At 36.5% G+C, this 23,770-nt stretch overlaps 2 protein-coding genes across 3 annotated transcripts; one reads left to right on the top strand and one right to left on the bottom strand.

Annotated features, from left to right (window-relative positions):
* Positions 1–451: 451 nt before the first annotated feature.
* On the top strand, positions 452–20,070 carry LOC306773112 (basic helix-loop-helix ARNT-like protein 2). Of its 2 annotated transcripts, none has more exons than XM_079262842.1 (17): positions 452–624; positions 7,985–8,078; positions 8,235–8,273; positions 8,352–8,393; positions 8,611–8,768; positions 8,852–8,934; positions 9,023–9,115; positions 10,500–10,617; positions 10,759–10,908; positions 13,813–14,050; positions 14,495–14,601; positions 14,849–14,999; positions 15,253–15,308; positions 15,392–15,503; positions 15,665–15,761; positions 15,858–15,954; positions 16,954–20,070. In XM_079262842.1, exons 1-17 carry the CDS (start codon positions 453–455, stop codon positions 17,109–17,111), a joined length of 1,965 nt encoding a protein of 654 aa, XP_079118968.1. In that variant the 5' UTR covers position 452; the 3' UTR covers positions 17,112–20,070. The 2 variants fall into 2 exon arrangements, with proteins under 2 accessions (XP_079118968.1, XP_079118967.1); XM_079262841.1 differs by having other exon boundaries at positions 15,389–15,503.
* A 1,249-nt stretch (positions 20,071–21,319) lies between these two features.
* LOC306773362 (uncharacterized protein) lies at positions 21,320–22,044 on the bottom strand (the record flags this gene model as incomplete). The annotated part of the gene is made up of 2 exons (XM_079263151.1): positions 21,320–21,729; positions 21,855–22,044. The coding sequence occupies 2 exons, from the start codon at positions 22,042–22,044 to the stop codon at positions 21,320–21,322; spliced, it is 600 nt and encodes a 199-aa protein (XP_079119277.1).
* Between the last annotated feature and the right edge of the window lie 1,726 nt (positions 22,045–23,770).

Raw genomic sequence — 23,770 nt, 5'->3', positions numbered from 1 at the left:
TGGAAATCACGGTATTTTGTTTAGTTCACTAATTTAAAGTGGCCTGCACAATAAAATAAAATGAAATAAAGATTAAGCCCACAACTACAAATGTCATAATCAATCGTCTTCATGTGTGCAGACCGAAGCTATTAGGTTATTTATTTGTGTTTTATTTAATGTCAGAATTGTTATTAAAGCGATAGTGACTCTAAAATAAATGCACAAAGGTTGTAGGATGTAGGAATACAAGCTGTTCCTCAAGTGAAAGCGAGAATGAATGAATCAAAAAGCCGATGAAGGAGGAGACATAAGGTCCCTTCTTTCATATCCTTCTTTCCTAAAGGACGCGGGTGTTCCGTGCTCACTCATCTCTCACGTTTCTGTCGCCACCTCCTATCTCGCACACCACCCTCCGCCTAAAAAAAACGAAAAAAAAAAACATAGCTACTAGGAGGAGGGCGAGGGAAAAAATGAAGTCAATTATACAACAGCTCGGCTCTACGGAGCTCCCTCCTTTCCCCCTCTCCTATGCATTGCTCCTACAGCTGGTGGCTGCGCTGCGGCATATCCACCGGGCAAGCCGGCTCCAGTCTGTAGGCATGTCAGCTGGGAGCTCTGACGGGACCGGAGACAAACTGGCAGGTAGGGGCCTTGGGGATACGATATATGTTTAAAGTCCAGCTACTTTTATAGTCAATTACTGCCTCCTAAATATTTGTAGCCTACTTCTTTGTCACTCAATTTTGAAAGAGTAGGTTGGCTCCATTTTCAGACATTATTTGCCAATTTTTATTCATTTAATTGACACGCTTTAGTCGTTCAAAGTAACTGTAGTGCTAGTATGCTTCATGTTTTAGTAAGTTTTTGTAGTTATTTTGTTGTATTTAAGCCGTAAGTTGACAACATTATCGACAGTTTATACTCATGACAGAAGTGTCTCCACTCAAGCTTTATGTTTAAAGTTGTGACCCAGTTTACTATTTAATTATTAAAAGAAAGGAAGAAAAAAAGGGGGGAAATGCCGGTTGCCTGTGAATTGTTGTCACGCGCGCGACCAACGGCGCCGGTCTGTCAATCCATCACTCCGTGCGACGTGCTCGTGTCCGGTGGATGGGTGGGGGGGGACTCCCAACACTCAAAAAAAAAAAAAAAAACTTCACGCAAACGCGTCACTGTAACTATGACAACGTGTTTCTGCCGATGTTATAATATTACTGTTTTTTCTAACATTAGCCACGACATTACTTAGTTAGGGTACGACTATCTTATTTTTCTAAAGCATTTTTGGTATATTTGACTAACCGTACACAAACCGTCCTCGAGGAGCTTAGTGAGTCACGTGGGAACACGAGTTTCGTCGAGCGTTCAGCTCAAAAGTGGGTCAGTAGATCAGTAGAGCAGCGCTGCCGTCGCTGTGCAGCAGAGGGAGGTAGTCGCTCCCTGCCAAGCCTCCCCAGCCACGTTCAGTTCATGTGATTTTGTCTGAAATAATGAGCTAAGGGAATTACCGGAAAGCACTTTATTACTGAAACCCATCAAAAGTGTTTTTGGAAGACACAGAAAAAGTTTTAAGCACGTAGTCTTCACCGTTTTTGTTAAATAAAGGTTATTCAGCCATATAAAATGTCTTCTAAATCAATAAACCACTAAAATACAACTTTTCTACTGTACAGCGATTAGTTTCAATGGCTTTAACTTTCAGTACCGTGTCTTTTTTTAATTGCAAGCCTTTTAAAAATAGTTTGTTTATCTATTAATTAATTTACTTCCTCTTAATATAAATACATTTAAATGTAATTAAATCTGGTTACTCTGTTATGTCCCAGGAGGAAATTATTATGGAAAAAGTATGCTATTTTGAAACTATTTTATATCTATTTTATGTCATGTAAAAATGAAATATTTCTATCCAGCTAAAGCCAGCAAATAGAAAAGAAGGTCTCATTATTTGGAAAAAAAAAAAATCTGATTTAACTTTATCAAGACTGATTTAGAGTAAAATGTTTGACCTTTAGTTAATTGTAAACTGTATCTAAATATACTATATTTACAGATAAAATCCTTATACTTTTAGTAATCTTTCACTGTAAGTAAACCAATATATATTGTATAAACTCTACTACTACCTAGAGACATATATATCCCTGTCCTTCGTGCTTGGCCTGTTGTTAATACTGTTTAAATAGCATGGTCTTTGTGACAATTTGCACTGTGACAACTTTTTCAGAATATGTTTATCATCAAGGCTTTTGCTCTCTAACATAAGGTATTGTGGTACTTGTACTTATTCATCTGGAAATAACATAGAACATACTGTAACTGTAGGATTTCACGCTTGACTTCTCCACATCCATCCAAAACTCCATCACTAGTGGCTACATCGCTAGGAGCAAGCAGTGAGACAAAGAGGTCTGGAACAATGAGACTGTGTCCCAGAACTGCTACAGTGTCTAAAAATTCAGAGCACAAGCTGTTCCAAAGATAAAAAAAAGAAGTAAATATTCATATTTTGCAAACAGATGCTAACGTTAAAAGCACCTTGCCTCTGGAATGACTGTCTTAGTTCATGTTTGCAAACATTCAAGCTATTTCAAAATCCTCATACAAAACTGTAACCATGTTAGGATTAAGCAAGTAACGGTTATTGAACTGAATCCTGTTCTTGTACATTTTTTTTAGTTTGAATATATATATATATATATATATATATATATATATATATATATATATATATATATATATATATATATATATATATATATATATATATATATATATGTATATATATATGTATATATATATGTATATGTATATATATATGTATATATATATGTATATATATATGTATATGTATATATATATGTATATATATATGTATATGTATATATACATATATATATATGTGTATATATATGTGTATATATATATGTATATGTATATATATATGTATATATATATGTATATGTATATATACATATATATATATATGTATATATATATATGTATATATATATGTATATATATATATGTATATATATATGTATATATATATATATATGTATATATACATATATATATGTATATATATATGTATATATACATATATATATATATATATATATATATATATATATATATATATATATATATATATATATATATATATATATATATAAAAAACAGAGAAAAACAGTTTTTACAAAAAGCTTTTTTCAGAAAAATTATTTCCTGCCTCTGACTGAAGACACTTTGCCTTTTAATTTCAGTGTTGTGAAGAGGATGTGCTTCACATTTACTCTTAATTGTTCCTTTATTACACATTAAAATATAAAGTCGTGTTCTAATCAAGTAATATGGAAATCACAGTCTAGATCTAACTGGTGAATGCCTGTTTCAATGTCCTTAGTTTGTAAGGTGTGCTATTTGCTGTAACTTAGCTCTGTGCTAAATTGCCTGGCACAATAACAACTACTGCAGTTCGTTTACATTGCATAGTTTTGTTTTACTGTGGTAACTTGCAGATGGCCAGAACTGAATACTTCTGGTTAAAGGGAATAGTATGGTTTCTTTCCATTTTAAATTCCCTGAGTCGACTTTTTGTTTGGACTTCAGTTACCTTGGCCTAAATAAAAGTGGGAAAAATAACTACTATGTCTTACGAACTTCCAGTGTAGACAAATTTGGATCCATTTACGGATTTTGTTTTGGGACCTTACACTGTTTCGTATTGTATCGTATTGTATCAGTTAATGACATTGTAATTAGAAGTGTTATTTTAATTTTTCATGGTTGCATGGCATCTAAATCTAAATCAGGTCATTTTTTGTTCACTATTAAATATCTTGAAGCCATTCAAGTGGAATGAAATGAACACATAAAGGTTAAATAATTATTTGTAGGTCAGATTGTGCATTCTCTCCCTCATGCCATGTCTGTTACACTCCTGTACATTGCCAGCATGGGTGGTTGTCTGAGCTCCTGTTTTTCATATGCTGTGTCACATGCTGCCCTCCAGGTTCGGCCTCTCCTTGGTGCTCTTGTCACCACCGGTATTTGTTTGGCTTGGGTATGAGAGACTGTTGACCAGCTAAAGTGTGCTCGGCACCGCTCAAAGCAGGAAACGTCACTTTGATGTCATGCCAGTGAACTGGCAGAGGTCACACAGGTGCCCAGGGAAATATTTCCAAAATAACAAACAGGAAAACGTGGGAGGCAGCGTGTTGTGGAGTAAAGGCAGTGGAGAGCTGTGGTGGATGGAATTTGCCCTCGTGATGACCCACTAAACTTAACTGGAGTAATTAAAGAGAATTATATATAAAAATCATTAAAATTCACTCCTCTGCTGCCTGAATTCTTCTTGTTTAGTTTACTTGCAGAAGTATCTCTGTAACCTCTCCGTCACATTCACTTTGAGTTTATGTCCTGTAAAGTTTTAATCACGACTTGCCATTAAGCAGAACTTCAGGAAAAGGATTGCACATAATTATAAAGCTCAGAACATACTGCATTTTTTTAGTATCCCAGATAATATTATGAAAATGAGATAAAATGATGAAAATATGGCTTAATCATCAAGTTTAGGTATGATCTCCTTTACTTCTTTTTCTTCCTCAGGAGAGGAAAGCAGGAGAATGTGGGTTATTTCTGACTGACAGTCATGTTGAAAAGCTTTCTTCGTGGGCAGGTTTTTTCCCTCCAAATGGTTGTCACAATTTGAAGTATGCAGTTCTAAGAAGGAAGTAGGTCAATGCTGCAGCATTATATAAGCATTAGGGAAGATGACAGCACATACCCCATTTACTCTCACGTGCCTTTTAAACTCCCAAACCGCAAGCACAGTTGGAGATTTGGCGCCGTTTAATGGCAGCTTTACGTAGGTGAATTGAGAGCTTGCCCAGAAACAGATGACAACAGAAAAAGACTGAGTTAAGGCATGTCAAGTTTTAGTTTGTGTATGTGTGTAGAACATGTGTATGAGGTAGAAATTCTTGTTGAGAAATTGGAAAATGAAAAGAGGGCAAAAGGCAGTTATGTTGTCTTATTTTCTTTCCATAACTAAATATTTCAGACTGGGTTATAATGATCATTTCTGCTCACTACTGTAATTCATGAGTGTTTCTAACTGTTTGAGAAACAAAAGAACAACTTTATGAAACTTAAAAAAATGTGTAAAATTTGTATTAAAAAATAGAAAAAGAAAAATGTACCAAAAACAAAATAAGTTGCAGTCTGTTAAATTTACAAAAAAGTTTTTTCTTTTTTCTTAGACTATAAAATGACATTCTTTCTGGCTATAAAATTATATTATATTATATTTTACATATGTTTTCCCAAGTTGACACAGTTTCTGAAGTCTTAATGGAATATACTGTATATGACATACTTGGTTAAAAATAACATAAAAACTAGAAAATGCATCTTCCTTCCCCACTGTTAATGCATTTTTTTCAGAGCAGCCAGTTTTAGGGCACAGACTGGCCCACTTGAATAAATGCTACCTCTCTTCAGGGCTTCCTTCGTTGAGACTTGTAACCTTTGAGGCACAGTAAACCACTTAGAAAGTCACACCAGCACAAACAGCAAACTGACAGCCAGACTGATGAAGCAAAACTTAATGGGCAGTTTTGTTATCATAAAGTAAAAATTTCCATTGTCTGATTCCTCTTTCTCATTGCGTGTTGTGGATTTAATGGTCCAGGTTGTTCATATATTGCATTAAATGGTGGCGAGCTGGTTAATATGTCAGAGAAATTCCAGCCCAATAAATCCTGGGATTCACTACTCAGTCTTTTTCTCTGTGTTTTCTTTTCACCTTTTAATGTTTTCGCTCTGAACTGAGACTGCAACTTTGAAATTCACATCAAATCTGGTGTACCTGCTCAAGTAGGGGGGGGGGGGGGATCTTCGTTGTGAAGTAAAGTACCATCATGGCTCATCATGGCGATGTGAGGAATTTGGAGGTTAAGTCCATGCTTTAAACTCCTTGTGATGCTCTTTAACCACCTCTGAATGATTTCTGCAGAGCTTTCTGCCTTACAAGGTCTTTGTCAATATTTAGTTTGGTTTGACAATGAAATGGAAAAACATCCAAATGAATAACATTTCACACAGTTTACCCAGTAGATCATTAGCCAGACCACTTCCCTTCCTTCAACAATGCACCTTTGTGTCCTGCTGCTATCACTTCTTGGAGGTTAATGCACATGCACCTGACTATCCAGATACCTTATTCAGTAGAAAAGATAGTTTTCTTCCATATCTCTATGTTACAGGTATCTCTGACCCTCTGACCTAGTTGTACAGCCCTAACAAAGTGGGCCTTTTCAAAGCTGTACAGATCCTTAAACTTGCCCATTTGATCTGATTTCCACCATATCTATGGCTGCCAGTTTGCTCCTTTAGGTAGCCCAACTATTGCAAAGTCAAACCATTTCAACATTGTTATATTCACTCTGCTTCTCAGTGGTATTTGTTTTGCAGATAGTCAGCAAATATAGCAAATTACAACAATAGCCCAGTATTAGAAAAACAGTAGATCAAAAGGTAAGAAAACAAACCTGTTAACCTGTTGTAAATTATACTTTTTATTCCTTTAATGCTCCTGTAAATGTTCAACCAAAACTAAACCAACCCCTACTTATGTTTCTGTGACCATACTTATGCCCTAGTGTTATATGGGAACCAGAAGCTTGTCATTTTACTTCTTTTGAATTCAAAATCCTCTGGCAGGCAAGGCCCAGTCCCAATTTCCTATGTTGGCCTGGCTCATATCTCTCTGTCACAGGATGAGGTGCGCTTTTATTTGTTAATGGTCTCAGATCACCCAGCAGGGGCATAAAGGGCCTTTTAGAAGGCTATATTACCACTAAGCTTTAGCCCTAAAACATAAAGACTACTTCAAACCATAAAGAGGTTTCTGTTTTTGTCTTTTGCAGGCTTTGTAGTCAATTTTTCAATCAAACGGACAGACTCAAAGTCTGAATAAAAAAAAATATCCAAAATTGGCATCTGATGCTACACTTTGATGAAGTTTTCTTAAGTTAACTTGTGCCAAGTCTGACATCAACCAATTTCATATCAAAGTGTTAAAAAAAAACAACAACAAATAAAACAGAAGTACAATTTAAAATCACAAACAACTTCACTGGACAATTTTCATCATTAAACACTTACTTTCACTGCACCTCAAAACAAGACGTTCTCCACTTAGACCCGTTTTTTTTTTCTTTTTTTTTTTTTTACAGATGAGCAATATTAAAGAACCAAAGACAGCACTAATGTAACTATAAGTGATCAACAGCACAGATGTTTATGACATTTCCCTCAAGTGGCAGCAAAATGCTACAACATGCATGTTGCAAACCCCCAGCTCAGAGAGCATGTTAATGTATGTCCAAATATTAAATCGTAATCTCATCCCTGCAAAACTCGGGGCTTGGGCCAATTGGTACAAAAATTATTTTACATACAGTTCTTCCTGGATTTAACTCTTTGCCCTAATAATCAACACCACCCAGTTTAGGAGTTAAATGACCACTGGTACTATTTAATGCCCTAAAGGAAAGAGACATACTACTTCTGCATACCATGGTGGGAGTTAGTAGTCTACCTTGTTCTGTCATGGTTTGGACTTTTTTTTTGTCTTTTTAGTTCCTGTTTTTCTGTTTTATTTTCTCGTTCATTAAGTTCACCTGGATTCAGTTAGTTGATTCATTACACTTGTGCCTTGTTTTGTTTCCTTGTATTTATTCCCCTTGGTTTCTGTTCCCACTGCTGGTTCATTGTGTTAATATGTCTGTAGTCACCAGTTTTGTTTGTCAATTTTGGGATTAAAAATGTCTTGGTTCTGCATTCTGCCTCACTGTCCTCCATGACATATTAATTCTTCTATTTATTGTCTCATTTATGCATTCTGTCATAAACATGCTGAAAACCCACTCCATCAGGATGTTCAAGTAGTTCAGTCTTTCTTATCCATGCGATGGTTGTTTTCATGTATCAGATCATGCTGTGTCAGAGGAGGGGCCAAGCCAAGCAGGATGCTCAATGCCAGCTGTCGAGCTTCCAAGGAAACGAAAAGGAGATGTAGAGGACAGGTCAGACGTCCATGTGCAGTAATAAAAACGTGTTTTGTTGTTTGGGAAAATACAATTGCTGGCATTTTACTTGCATGTTTTTAAAAATGTGACACCTTACAGTGCACATGTCATTGTTACCTCGGATAAACTTACACACTTAATTTTGTCAAACAGCCAAAGCCTCGACCTGCAAATGGACGATGACTTCAGCAGGTACAATGACGCCTTGCCTCCTTATTGTCATAATGGAAAATCTGGCAGCAAATTCATTCTCTACTTTTTTATTTGCAGATCTGAGGGGGAGGATCAGCAAGTCAAGATGAAATGCTTCAGGTGATTCAAACTGTTCTATCAATTATTCTGCCAACTATTGTCCAAAGCCTTTGTATCTGATTCACCCAAAATGTAGTATTTGACAGCAGTGATAGTTTCCACAATGCATTAGTTTCCCCTAAAAAAAAAAAAAAAAGATAACCATTTTAAGTTTAAATATGGAGTTCTTTCTAGTTTTGTGGTATAGTCTATATCTAAGAGATGAATATCCCAACAGAGAGCCTCATCGACAGATTGAAAAGCGGCGGAGGGACAAAATGAACACTCTCATTGATGAGCTGGCTGCCATGATCCCTTCCTGCCAGCTAATGGCTCGGAAACTTGATAAACTCACTGTGCTACGGAAAGCTGTACAACACCTTAAAACCCTCAAAGGTAGCTCTTTTCCTGTATGAGAATGTCAAACATCAGAAATGAGGATTTTGGTTCATCTAATACCTGTCAACCTGTGTTTTCAGCTGGTACAAGCAGCGCCTTTAATGACAACACCTCCAAGCCTTCTATCTTGCCTCATGATGACCTTCGTCACCTTCTGATTCGAGTAACTTCAAAATCCTTACCAGACTGTTTAACTAATTTAATGAAGAATTGCTTTTGAGTATTAATTTGCCTGTTTTTGTGTCTCACAGGCTGTAGATGGTTTCCTGTTAGTTGTAAGTTGTGAGCGGGCGAAAATTCTGTTCATCTCAGAGTCCGTCTCCAAGATCCTCAACTTCAGCCCGGTGGGTTGATCTTCCATTGACACATTATGAAAGCAAAATTTGCAATTCATCAAGCTGGTTTAATCTGGCCAAGCTACATTAGACTTAACATAAGTGTAACTGCTTACATGTGTCCCTCTGTAATGAGTGCAAGTGAATTCAATCAAAGAAGCCACAGAATAAGGCAAAATTTTAAAGTAGATGAATCAATTAAAAAAACAAAACAAAACAAAAACAAAACAAATTTGAAGTTTCTTAACCTTTACTGGGTTAAACAACACAATAAAAACTCTTGATAAGCTTAGCTCATTGTTTCTGTCGGCTTCTTTGTGCCTTTCTGCAGGCGGATTAAATATACAGAAAAGTATAGGCACTCCAAAAAGCACATTCTGCAGTCTTTTTTGACATAATGAATGATTCCTGTGCTATCCTGCTTTAAAAAACTCAAACAGTTTGCAGTGATTGAGATTGTGTTTGTCAAGAAACGTGGCCTTTATTTTTATTTCCAAGTACTTTCAGTTAGTTTGTGTCCTGCCCTGTATCACATGAAACATCAGCATAATGCTAAGAAAGGGCTGAAAAGCTGACTGTGTGCAGCAAGCACTGCTCACTATGACCTTTTAGGAGGTCAGAGGAGATGTAAATGATGTAAAAAGATGTAAATAAAGATGCATAACTAAGTTTAATTATTTATTCTACATTTTTTACTTAGAGCACCATAAAAAGTTTCTCCGATCTGCTCTCAATGGTAGAATTATGATACCAATCACAGCAATGAATAAAACAAAACAAAAACATGTTAAAAAAAATACAAAATAGAGCAAAAACGGCAGGAAAGACAATTATATGCACAAAAATATAACTTAGAAACAAAAGATAAAACTAAGCTGAGAAGTACAAGAGCATGCACAGAGGAAAGCTTATGACACATAACGGTTCAATGGGACAGCGTGCGCTCCATGTTTTCTTTCCATTTAACCCTGATGGGATTCATCAGTCGGTTTTAGGCACTGTCCTGTCATAGTCTACTTGCGTTACTATATGTAAAGCTTACTTATTTGATCATTTTCAATAAAAATCGATCTTTAATAAGTAGAATCTTCCTTATTATTTTAAATGGACATAATTAATTACTATAAGTAAAATGTTAGTTTTAAATATGGTCAGAGTTTATTATGCTGTCACAGTGTTCCAACATTGAAGAGCTATAAAATATAAATTATTCCTCATATTAAAGCAGTAAGTGGTGATTTTTAGCCAATAAATATTCTGACTGTAACAGGAACATGCTTTAGCTGACATAAAATAGTGTCAGTTTAGTAGATAATGAACAAATACATGTTTACATTGGAGCAATAAATACATTTTAAAAATAGGTTTAATAGAAGTCTGCTGATATTTACAGCTGGAGCTGACTGGGCAGAGCTTGTTTGACTTCATCCACCCTAAAGACATCAACAAGGTGAAGGAACAGCTGTCATTTTCAGAGATGCTCCCTCGTCAGCGCCTCATTGATGCATCAAGTAAGAAAAAAAGACAATGAAACCTTTTTGGGAAGTAACTGATAACCATGAAATGTGGTTAAATAACTCTGTTTGATATATGTAAAAGAATTAAATATGAAAAAATGAGTCATAGTCACAAGTGCCATTTTTTGTCTGCAGCCGGGGTTCAGGTCCAGGTGGAGCCCCTCGTAAGAACGTCCCACTTAACCACTGGAACTCGGCGATCCTTCCTCTGTCGTATGAAGCACAGTCGGGTTGCAGGGAAACATGAAGACAAGCCCTCATTGCCCAGCACTTGTAAAAAGAAAGGCAAGTACACAGCCAAACTGGTCCATCTGTGGATGAAATGTTTCTTAGAGTAACAGTGTTGTCTGCCTGGAAGCAAGAGTGTGATTGTAAAGAATGACTAAAACAGCGGATGCTCATCAGCTAATGCAAGTGTTCTGTCTATATGGCCACCAAATGCACCGATCACATTCTGCTACTTCATGCAGAGGTATCTGTTGGGTAAAATTAAGTAGATACTTGTAAAACACCTTAACATTAATTGAAAAAACATCCAGAATGTGCAGGTTGAAGTGCAGCCATGTGAATAAGAAAGTACACCCTCTCTGAATTCTGAAGGTTTCACATTTGACAGCGTAACAAAAATATCATATAGTACTTTTCAAGTTTCTTAGATTATATGGAGGGATTACAGGCTTACTTGGTCTATTAGTTTGTGAAGACCATTTACAAGTAATTCAAAGTTGTCATTGGATAGCGAAAAAGATTATTTGAAATATTTATTTATTTATTTATTTTTTAAAATTGATTATATGTATTCAGTCACATAATTAAGTAATATAATAAACAACAAATATATTTAGTACCAACATAACACTGCATAGTGATAGAAAAGGCACAAGCTGAAGTGTGAGGTGTTATTGGAAATATTCAAGACTACATGTTCACCATTGAAAATTTGTACCTTGCAGTCATTGAACTGACCATTAGCTTCATTATATAATGGTAACTTCAGGTTCTACAAATTTTAATAAGGGATTGTACTTTGCTTTATCACGTTTAAGCATTTATTGCTGTTTACTATTCCTTTTTGTGAAATAATAGTGTGTTAAGTCACGCATTGTTGTTTATATGAGGTTGTATTTCTCTAATTTTAGGCCCTAATAAGAACCAGATGGTTTTTTTTTTTTTTAAATTAAATTTTCTACACAAAAAAACTTGCCAGAAAAAGTGTTATAAATCACATAATGATCACACAATACTTTATCCACCAGCAACATTTCTATTTTCTTGAAGTCTAATTGGGACAAAACTGGTATTAAAATAAAGAAAGTTGCTTTTGTCTTCAAAATAAACTTGAGAAAATATACCTCAGAGACAGTCTGGATAACTATAACTCACAGGGAAGGATGCAAAGAAACTCGGTGACCTTAGCAAGTCCACAGTTCCCTGCTGTGCTGTTATAGACCATTATGTTTCCTCACTCTTTTGAGAGCACTTCTTGTGATTCAGCTTGAAAGAGGCTTGAAAAGACAGGGTGCTTTCAGCTTTGAGTAAACAGCTGTGATAAGTGCTTACTTTGGTTCAAACAGATGAAGACGGGTGCCAAAAGAGAAATAAGATATCAATAGCAATGAGGTCATTATTTAGGAGACTTAGGATTTTATGGTCTGGATTTTTTACATGTTGTTGACAAAGTCATGTTTTACCTAAAGACCTGGTGGTGAGCTGGTTTAGTATGTGGCTTGTAATCTGTGTTTCCTTCCTTCCATATATCATCAATTGTAAGTGATCACACACTTTACAAAAACAAAACAAAACAAAAAAAGATATAACTCAAATTACACAAGTTTACAGTCAGAAGCACTTTCAAACCAACAAATTAAGTATTGCACCAAGAATTGCTTACATTTTTGTAGAACATGCTAAAGGCCACAAACAAGTTAGAACTGACTGATCTGAAAACTTAAATTTCTGATTTTTTTTCAATGCGGTACACATTTAATGACTTCTTGGGAAGAACTGGATGTCTGATTTTATTTATCCCAAAGAGGGTGTCCCAATGTTAAACATGATGTCCTGCAGAGGAAGTAGGTCACTGTTTTCACATTGTGTAACTACAATATATGAAGACAGTCCAAACTGTAAAGCTGCTTGCAGAAGGAGAAACATGAAGTTTGACGCCACCCAGTGGCAAGATATGATTAATGCTCTGAAACATCGGCGATCCATCAGTTCCAATTTTCTTCCCACTGAGAGGATGAATAATTTTACTAGTTTGTGAAATTCTCCACTATGCTATCAACTTTTCTGCTTTTAATGATCATTGAAAAGAAACCAGGCTGACAGACAAACACAAGTGTTTCTGCCACTTGTTAAAGTGACATCTTTACTGCAATGCCACTAAATTGGATTCTTGTTATCTTTGGGAATAAGCACATGTAACACCTTCTGTGTTTCTCTTTAAACGGACACAAGCTTAAAAACTTTGACACCACTGCTGTCATAAGAGATGAAAAAAAAGTCCAAAGTATTATGGAAGCATTGTCGAAAATGTTAAAACAGTGGACAATTCTTAGAATCTCTCTCTGTTCTTATCAGGGTTCATCCATTTAATCATTACTCATTTGTTCAGTTAGTAGAAAAAAAATCATCATACTCTCTTGGTTTGCTACTTTTGCTATTCTTCTACTTTATGCAAGCTTTTAATTTTTAATAAAGTTATTCTTATTTACCTTTTTTTCTGTTTTTAGCCTGACACTAAAGTCTAAAACACTGTCTAAAATGCTACTCTTTCAGCCCATACATTAACAAGCAGTGACTAATTTGTATATATATGCTATAAACTGTATTAAAAATTCAGATTTCTGAGCACGATGAGAGACTGAAAAGTAAAAGTATTTCATTCTTTCATGTATCCTATTACAATCGCACCAAATAAATAATGCTCCATTTCAAGCAAAATGTTTATTATGGATAGTTACTGCGGTAGTTTTTGCAGATCTTACTGGAAAGAAATGGACACAGCAGGTTAATAGATATCTTTTGCGAGGGAATATAATTTAAGATTTGAAGCTGAGATTTGAAAATAATTATGAAATTTTGCAGGAAGCCAGTGGAGGAAGGCAAGCACAAGTGATGCAATCAAGGTGAAAGCAGAAATAGAATAGAAATTTTGAGGAGAATGTTTTTCTTTTCTCCCCACAGATACTTACAAATACTGTACCCTCCACTGCACTGGATACATGCGGAGTTGGCCAAGCAGCCAGCTAGAAACAGAGGGTGATGCCACCGAAAAGGAAACCTTAAGCCTAAACTGCCTGGTGATGGTGTGCCGTCTCCTCCCCCATGTTTCCCACCAGTCCTCCAAAGACATCAATGTCCAAGCTGCTGAGTTCGTTACACGCTGTGCAATCGACGGCAAGTTCACTTTTGTGGATCAACAGTGAGTTTCCAGTTTTTTATTCATGTCCACCTGTGCATTTTATCTTTTCTTTGCTGGTCAGAGATTTATTCTAATGACACGGTTCGGCAGAGAAAGGATTGGCAGAGAGGGTGCTGTGCTGAAGAGGCCACTCAGAGTAACAGCATGAGTTTTGCCTTTTCAACTTTCAGTGGAGATAATCCTTTGTCTCTTTGCCATTATTTCCCAGAAGAAGCTGTGCATCTTGATGGGATCACATGAAAATCTCTACTATGTTTTGGGGAAGTAATTACACACTACGTACTATGTTTTAAATCAGTCGGTCAAATTCTCTCATGTGTGGCTGATGGATGGTACATGAGAGGCTCGTTGATGCTGTTGTTGTTGGGCACGATCCTCAGAGGCGGTGAGAGACAAGCAAAGCGAGGATAACTAAACTGTATTTACCCTCTTTTTTTTTCCCAGAGCTACAACAGTCATTGGTTATTTGCCACAGGAAGTTCTGGGCACATCCTGCTATGAATACTTCCACCAGGACGACCTGCAACACCTCGCAGGGAAACACAGGCAAGGTGATGGAGAAAAGCCAACATCGCGGGCAAACTTCATCTTATATTAAAAGGATTAAAACATTAAATCTCACCTGAAACAACTGTATTCCTAAAACAATAAGTCCTAGAAGATGCAAATCCTGCACCAATTAAATGCTTCATACAGTCTGTGGAAGCTTAAATAACTTCTAATACTGCTCTTAAAATAAAAATGCGAAATGTTCTCCTCCTGTGCTTGTAACAGTCTCTGTGTTCAATCTCTTCACAGTTCTTCGCAGTAAAGAAAAGATTGAAACGCAGCGCTACAGGTTTAAAACAAAATATGGCTCCTATGTTTCGCTCCAAAGTCAGTGGTTTAGTTTCACAAATCCGTGGACCAAAGAAGTTGAGTTTATCGTGTCTTTAAACAGGGTTATCTCGTAAGTATGGATTAAATTATGAACGTTTGTCTCACAACTCCTTAGATCCAGTAGCATAACAAGAGGAAGGAGATGCACCATGCTCATCCCCTCACTTTTTACAACTATAAAAGTAATTCTGATTATTACAATCTCATCTAAGAATCCAACACCCTTTATTTTCTTGTTGATTACTACAGAATTTAGCCCAAATGCAGCTTTGAAATTAATACAGTGAACTGGATTAAGCAGGAATACTCTTTTGTACCAACAGGGGGCCTGGCAACACAAAAGGAGATGAGGAAACGGGCAACTCCAAAGCACTTCAGAGTAAGACATGCATCCTGCCTTGTACAGTCACGATAGCATTTGTGTCATTGTGTGTTTATCTTGTTTTCTTTCTGCTTCAGCAGAAGACATTAAACTGATACCAGAAATTCCTGGCCTCTCGTGTGGTAGAGGGACAATGATCTACGCAGGCAGCATAGGAACTCAAATAGCAAATGAGCTTTTCGACTCCTACAGGTACAACCCATGGGATCATGTAAAGATATTTTTATTTACAGAAAAGTAAACTTTTAAAAAAAAAAAAAACTTTGGGAATGATGCATCTTAAGGGGTTGAATAAAAAGTATGGAGACATAGGTGCAGAAAATATATTTATTTATCTCCCATTTTTTTAAAAGAGCAAACTCGTCCCCTTCAAGCGGAGCTTCAAGTCCATTTGACCCTGTCCAAGAGAAATTTCCACAGACCACCAGGAGTGTGACTGACGTACTCAGGGTAATAAGAATTACTGTCCACCCTTAGTAACTTAGTCTGTGTAAGAATGAAAAACATGAAAATGTGGGTGTTTCACTGGATTTTGGCTCACTACAGGCATCCAGCAGAGAGGAGGCAGGAGGCAGCTCTTCACAGTCCCAGTCTGAATCGGGCACATCAGCAGGTGCCAGCGGTTCAACGTCTGAAAGCACAGGTAGTGCCAGCTGCATTTACCACTACATCTCTAGGAAGGTGGGAAGGAATAATTGGGCTGCATTTGCAGGTAGGATAAAAAGGTAGGATGAGGCAGGGGGGATCCAGTTAGCTGCAGTCTAAAAAATTATGGATTTGGACATAATTTATCCAAAAATCTTTTTAAAGCCTTTGTTAAAACTTTATTCTTTAAAAGTCTGATTTTTGTCTTATAATCCGTCTCCACATGAACAGAATTAGTCACCCAAATTAAGAAACTAAAGTCCAGGTAAAGCACCACTAGAAATCAGATGTACATCTCGTTACAATTTCTATGTATTTTACACCTTTTTATCTAAGTGAACTTCATTTTGTGTCAACAAGCGCAGCTTGTTCACAGAGAAGTAAAAAAGTAAATCTGTAAGCACCAATGTTTTCTGCATGTATTCAGACCTGGTGTTTAAAATGATGGCTTCCTGTCGATGCAGTAGAAGCAGTTAGTACACTGTTGTAAGGGCAAATACTGCTTGGTTGTTAATGGTTTTATTGATCTCTTGGGCTACTGTTAGCTGAAACTGCATTTGAAAAAGAAGAATCCTGTATTATTACATAACAGGCAATAAGTTACATGTGTCCAGTGAGAATAGTCACACTGGCAGCAATTATCTTTAATGCACTTGTAATGTTACAAGATAATTAACACATGCTGTGTGAAGAGGCCATAATGAAGGTAATTACACAGTGACTTCACACGGCAAGCTTTCTGGTTACAGTTTGATAATGTTTAGGTGGGGACTGTTAGAATCGACACCTCAGTTAAGGGAAAATTCAAGCAGAAACTCTTCCTTCCTTTCCAAAAAGATGTAGGGATTCATGTGGAAACTCACTAAAGTTAGATTATCCTTCATAATAAGGCACAATAAGTTAAATAAAAATATGGAAAGAAAAATAAAGAGTACTGATCATCATAGTGATGTATGACTGCATCTAAGATAACTTTTGTTTGTTTGGTTTCACCCAGGTGAGCCGTCCCAGCTGGACCTGGAGAGCATGGTGGTCCCAGGACTGAGCAGCTTCAGCAGTGATGAGGCAGCAATGGCGGTCATCATGAGCCTGCTGGAGACAGACGTAAACATGGGTCAATCAGGGGATCTGGAGGATTTACACTGGCCTTTCTAGAGGAAGCTGAGCTCAGACTTTCAGCTATTCTCTCACGGTCTTGTGCCGTCTCTTGCCATTTGCTAAGAACTTTACCATTTGGCTAGTTCTAAAATGAAGAGTTATCCGAACTTGCACAGCTGAACCCACTGGACTTGTACCAAAGGGCACAACATGTCATATTTGAGGAATACTGTAATCAATGACCCTATTCCTCTTTTGGTTCTTGCTTGGAAGGAAATTTGCAGTTACCTGGAGTCTGTGGTGAGTCTTCCTCAGTGACACCTTTTTATCTCAAGGGAGCCGAGACTTTCTACAGCTGAACAATATATTTTCTCTGCTATCCTCTGTGACCAAGGTGACAAAAAGATTTAGACTCCTCCCACAAATAGTGCTGCTAGAGAAACTCCTCAGAGCTTTGACATTTGCGCATCCTTCGGAACACGGTGACGACGATCACATGTCGTATTATGAGGCCTGATTGCTACTTTTTGCTAGTTTTTTTTTTTTTTTTTTAAAGCGCCACATGAGAGAAATACTCTGACTAGTAATGTTTTGGCTGATTTTGTGTCAAGTGAGAGAGGAGAGCTGAAAGGAGATCTAAGTTTTATCGTGTTAACCGAGAATTACAGATACACAGGGAGGTGCCTCAGGCCTTGCGCCAGCACCACAGGTCCAGTTACATTCCACTTTGAGCATTTTAACAACACACAGCATAAAGGGTGGGTATAGGGATAGTAGTTGTTCATTCTTACTTTAGCCAAAATTTCACTTTTAATATAAGAGCAAGATAAAAAACAAACTGGATCTCAACCTCAGTGGAAGGAAGCAGCTCTCTGTGCGACGTACTGCGCCAACATGCCTCAGTTACCGTGTACTTCACATCCAAAAGGTTAAGCACTTGGGAAAATTTAGGATTTTTAAATTTGATACTTTTGCAATGCCAAGATGATGGATTTTGCTTGTTCTTTTATTTCTTGTCACAGACTTTTTCATGTCCAAACCAGTCCCAGAGTAAAATGTCTTTTTTTTTTAAACAATGGTTTAATTTAATCTTTTTTTCTCACATTGCCATGATCCTTTTCTTGAAACTGCTATGGTGTGAATGTGAGCCTTATCATTAGGGTGTTACATCCCTGGGCTGCCAACGAGTGGCCTTTGCTTTTCACTTTGTTTAGCTGTTTTGCAGTTCTGTTCCAGTCACTTCATTTTAGGTGGGAAAACACAGCGTCTCATATCCTCACAAAGCACCGACTAAACAAGTGATGAAACACCAGCCTCTACTGTCTGAGACACTTTAAGATTGTATGTATTTATGGCTGAAAAACATTGATATGACATTCATTTGTCATTAATAGGAATGTACAAACACAATCATTTTCTTTCTTCTTAACCCTGCTAACTATAAAAAAAAAACAGCTTTTCATCCAGAATTGATTTTAACTTGTGACATCCCTTAATGAAAATGAAATGAAATGTAAAGGAATTATTGGATTATCAGAAATTCCCACCCCTACAAACCGTATAAAACGTTTTGTTTAAAAGAAGTCAAACTGACTCTAAACATTTATTCAGACAAATTAGTTTGAAAAAGGTGTAATGTGAGTTTTTACTGAGCTGGTCAAGCACTTTTTTTTTTTTTTTTGTACGCTTTGCTATTTTTTTCAGAAAAGCGTATAATTGGCAGATTTATTCTGTGGCAAATTTATGTTCCACATCATCATTTGGCATTTAAACACATTAGCAAGGGGAGCGAATGCCATCAAAAACAACAAGGGAATGTGTTTTAAGGCTTTACTTCAGGACTGTTTATGATTAAAATAAATACTTGAATATTGACTTTTGCTTACAATGTTAGTCTTTGAACATAAAGTGGGTATATCGCAAAGAAACTATCTAAATTAGTTTCTTTGCATCTGAAACTTGGGAAGCAAAGAAACTAATTCTTTGCATCTCAAAGAATTGCAAAGAATCCCCGCCCCCCCCTTCCCCACACACACACACACACACATTTATTTTTTTTAAAGCATATCAGGTCTTTAGTGTGCTCCAGACACATGTGATCCACTGAACTGGGAAAATATGGAAGACCTAACACACAAATAAGAGAATGTGTTAACAAGAGTCAAGTCAACATGCATTTATGTGTCCTGTCTTGTATATCCTTCCTGTTACACTACAAATAGTATTTTAACAGTCCATAATTGCACAGCAATTTAGGTAGGATTTGTGTTGCCAGGGAAACAATTATGCTTTTGTGTCTGAATGTTCAAGTACCATAAAATCCCACCTTAACCATCTCAGCATTAGTTTAAAAGCAGCTATTCTGAATGCGTAAATATCCTCATTTAAATCTAAAAATACAATTCAGTTATGAGACATATTGATGGTTTTAGCAAAGGATGTAGCCCTGATCACCAATGGCCATTCATCAATCTGTTATTTGCTCAGTAGCAGCCACCGAGATTTTTTTTTTTTTTTACATCTGAGATGACCCAAGATTTTTATATATTACATGTACGTTTGTATGTCAAAAGTCATGCTCTCTTACTTTGGCTTCAAAAGCAGGACGGACAATATTTGCTGTTGCCATCTGTGCCATTTGAAATGGACATAAAACATATTGAACATGCCCTACTTATAAGAGACAAATGTCTAATATTTGCTTGTGATCATTTCTGTCAAATGTCTGCTGTACCAAGGAGTTGGGGCTTAAGTGTTTGGCAGTAAAATTGTATTTTTCAGGATGGGTTTGTTCTCCTTTGTACTTCTGCAGATTTCAAAGGAGTAGAGGATTGTAATCAATCAAAAAGATAACATGGTTCGATGTATCTGTCGGGATGTTCCCGAATGATGGGGTTGCATCACTGGATTATACTTAGGTTCTGTAACCTTATACACTCTAATCCCTTGCATTGCTTTTACAGATGATAAAAAGTTGAGCAGCTAAGAGGGTTTTTAAGTTTCAGAAATCTTCAGTATAAGTCAGTAGTCTGAGGCTTTTTGGGGAGTTAGATGAGGTGGATAATTTGATGGCAAATTTCCTCTGTCATGGCATCCATACACACAAGTTAGAACTTCTTCATCAGAATAGAGTGCAAAGATTGCATACCTGACTTTGTGCTTTTCACAGCTCAACATAGTACTAATCAGGTCTTGTTATGCAGTGAATACATGAATGTATTCAGAAGAAGCAAGCAGCACCCATTGCATTGCATATAACAGCAGTTTAATGATAACTTAGAGGGAAAATCGGAAAAGAATACAAGCATATAACAATACAGGTAGCTCCACAGTTTATGTTCCTGGGCAGAAAAACTATGTTAAGTTTAAACCCTTAACATCTTAACATAATTATCATTAAATAAGGAGGAAGCCAGATGAAACGATCTTGTTCAACTTGCAAGGCGGCTCATCTCAGAAGCCTGGCTTCAAAAAAACCTCCAAGCCATTTATTGAAAGATACCACGTGACATTCATATAAGTTGATACGATTCAGTGTGTGTGTGTGTGTGGGTGTTTGCTTGGTTCGAAAGTCCAATGCGTATGTCCTGATAGGACAATGCGTATGTGTGCTCTTCTTAAAAATACCATTCTGATAGGAACCGAATGTTTATCAAATTTGGTCAGACCACTCTGACCTTGCACGTCACTGGAATGTCCTGCTTATCCAAACAGCACACAGAGGAAAACTTTTAACTTGTACATGAGGATTAATGAAGAACATTAATGTAAGACTAATAAAAGATGATCATAATGTGAACTGAAAATATTATAACAACTGAAATTCCCAACACCTATACAGTACAACTACAGTATATTGTGACAGCAAGTCTCACTCTATGTTGATGACATATTTCTTTTTGTCTTGAATTTATAAGTTAAAGACCCAATGTGTAAAATCTAGAGACAAAACAAATTTAAAAAAAAAAGTGCCCTCAAACCTATCCAGACAATAAAAAAAAAACTATTGAAAACAAGGGTTTGGTTTGAGAAGGAAGTGTAAAATAGAGATTGACCTAGTGCATCTTAGGATATAAATGTTTCCTCGCACATAATGAAAAAACACAACCTTTCTTGTTTTCACTGCATTCTTTACTGATTAAAACTATAATTTATCACCATTATACTCCATTTTTGGGCCTATATCTTTTTTGCCCCAAACACAAGCAATATATTTACATTAATCTAACTCAGATAGAGGCTCAATTTTCTTCTTTTTTAAAATTTCATTTCTTGTTGCTTACGCTAGGGCAGCATATTTGTCTTGCCTTGGAAAAATAAAACATGGGACCTATGAGCACACCAAACTTGGGGAAAAGCTGACATAAGTTAAAGACATTACACATTACATTATCCAAGGATTTGTTCAAGATGAACTTGTATAGGACAAAGGGAAACATCACCAGGACCGGTAGGTAAACCATCACTGCAGGTCCCACCATAGCCAACACATTACCCACCGCCCGTCTCTTTAAGGGTGACATGCTGTGGGGATGATTTCCTATTGTGGTGAGGGCAGGACTTTGCTGCCATAGTGACCACACCACACCCCCGAGGCAGGCCAGCATTAGGATGAAGAGGCAGGAGATTGTGACAGATACAGGCACCATCATTACAACCATATCCTTCAGTAAACCTGTAAAAGTACAGAATGTGACCTTATGCTGATACCACAAAATGATAAACTCAGCTTATTTATCCAAATATTTTTGAAGACCAGAGTCATTAAGAAATACTTCTGAATTAATATCCAGTGCTTACCTGTAGCCAGACAGAAGGACAAGCTTATTATCCACACTACTGCAGAGACCGCTGTTGGATACTCCCACTTCCTTACTCTAAGGTACAGTATTGGTTTAATTACCGCCAAGTAGCGCTCAATACACATACAAGCTAGTAGAAATGGGCAGCCAACAAGACTGAGCATACTAAAGATGTCTTTTGCCTCCATTATAGCATTCTTAGTGTCTGTGAGAGTTCCTGAAATGGATGGTAAATACAATTAGAAACTAATCACAAAACATATATAACATACCACATGCCTTGAAATTCTAGGCTGATTTTCCCTCTGAAATATTGTTAATTCAACTCCTTACATGTCTTGAAACATTATTTAACATTCCAAAGTAAAAACAAGCGTTTTTATTTAAATAAAGCTTTATCTTCTAATTAAATTTAGCCTGTAAAATCAACATAAATATCATTGGTTATGTATACCACAGGAAAAACAACATTTTTTTAGTTTAAGTTCTTGTCTGACTATGTATATGCCTGGTAAATCATAATCAGTGAGGAAATGACAAGTTCTACCAAAGTAAACTAAGGGCAATCATCAAATCTGCTGAGTAACTTGAAACAAAAGATAACATTGCATAGAGTTTTACCACATATTTAGTACATTCAGTTGTGTTTGGTCCTTACAAGTTATACCTTGTTGTAAAGGTGACATAAGTAGGTTTTTCAGTTATGTATAATATGACACCAAGTGTTATGATTAAAGTGGAGAAATAATTAAACAAAACATATTTCCTTACTTTTGTATTAAGTTAAGAACAGCATCTTATCACCAAAGTGTTACTCAACATCACAGTTAAGACTTGAGATGAGTCCATGAATGTACATTATGTTTTATTCTCATGTATTGTAACAACAACATCCTTACATAGAGTCTTGTGTCATTATTATTTAGCTGTTCAGTTAAAGTTACATAAGAAAGAAGAGATTGATTCCAATGTTTGATAGATTAAGTTAGCTGTTTTGAAAATGACACTGAACACAATGGGTCAAAAAGTTAGAGCAACACGAGTTGAATCAATGGCTTGATGTGACGAGCCATGGTTGAGAGAAGACAGGGAGGAATGACAAACATAAAACCATAAAGAAGGACGCAGGTGCATATAAGAAGAATGATTTTCTTTTCATTAGATGTTTTTTGGCCCTAGTGTCCTTTTAACAGCATAGCTAGAGAGGAAAGGGGGTCAGAAAGTGGGAAATGGCATTCAGCAAAGGGCCAAAAGCCTTTGCTTTGTACCAACCTGGACCAAACACAATATCCCTGTATGTGAAGAAGCCATTCAACAAGTTGAGTTATATACCACCTTAAAATCAGGGCTAATTTTTTTATAAACTAAGGCATATAGACACAACCTAAACAAAACACAGTGGTGAAAGCCAAGAACAACTGAAGCAGGAATGTCATAAGGACTACACAAATCCCCCATAGATGGCAACACCATACTGGTTTTAGCAAACAAACATGAAGGAAATTACTTAAATACACATAAAACCAACAAACCAATCAGATATATATATAAATCAGAGAATCTTAAGAAATTAATTAATGTTTATATTTAATATATAAACCTGTTTTATGGACTTGTTTTCTTGTTTCTCTCTCAAGGCCAAGCAACTCTGCTAAAACCGTGGATGATCTGGTGTGTTAAATGTAACATCATGTCGCTGGTCTGAGACTGGGCATCCTCACCTGGTGCTGTTGTGTTGATGCTTTCGTTAAGCTCCCTCTTTTGAGTCAAGATAAACAGCATTATTGACAGAAAGAGAAGATCCATCACAGCAAGATTAACCCCTAAAATCTGGAAGACAAAAATTTTGGTCATGTGTTTTTAATGTTATTGCTCAACAACATATATTTACACATCCCTTTTTATTCATTTTTT

This window comes from Telmatherina bonti (assembly GCF_933228915.1).
Source record: "Telmatherina bonti genome assembly, chromosome: 23".
In the NCBI taxonomy this organism is placed as follows: Eukaryota; Metazoa; Chordata; class Actinopteri; order Atheriniformes; family Telmatherinidae; genus Telmatherina; species Telmatherina bonti.
Note: the sequence above shows the minus strand (reverse complement) of the source record. Positions and strands in the feature narration are given on the sequence as shown.

Coding starts and splice junctions, on each gene's coding strand:
- LOC306773112 (XM_079262841.1), top strand. CDS start 453: ATGAAGTCAATTATACAACAGCTCGGCTCTACGGAGCTCCCTCCTTTC. Junction 9,116..10,499: donor AGATCCTCAACTTCAGCCCG/GTGGGTTGATCT, acceptor TGATATTTACAG/CTGGAGCTGACTGGGCAGAG. Junction 14,051..14,494: donor TTCACTTTTGTGGATCAACA/GTGAGTTTCCAG, acceptor TTTTTTTCCCAG/AGCTACAACAGTCATTGGTT.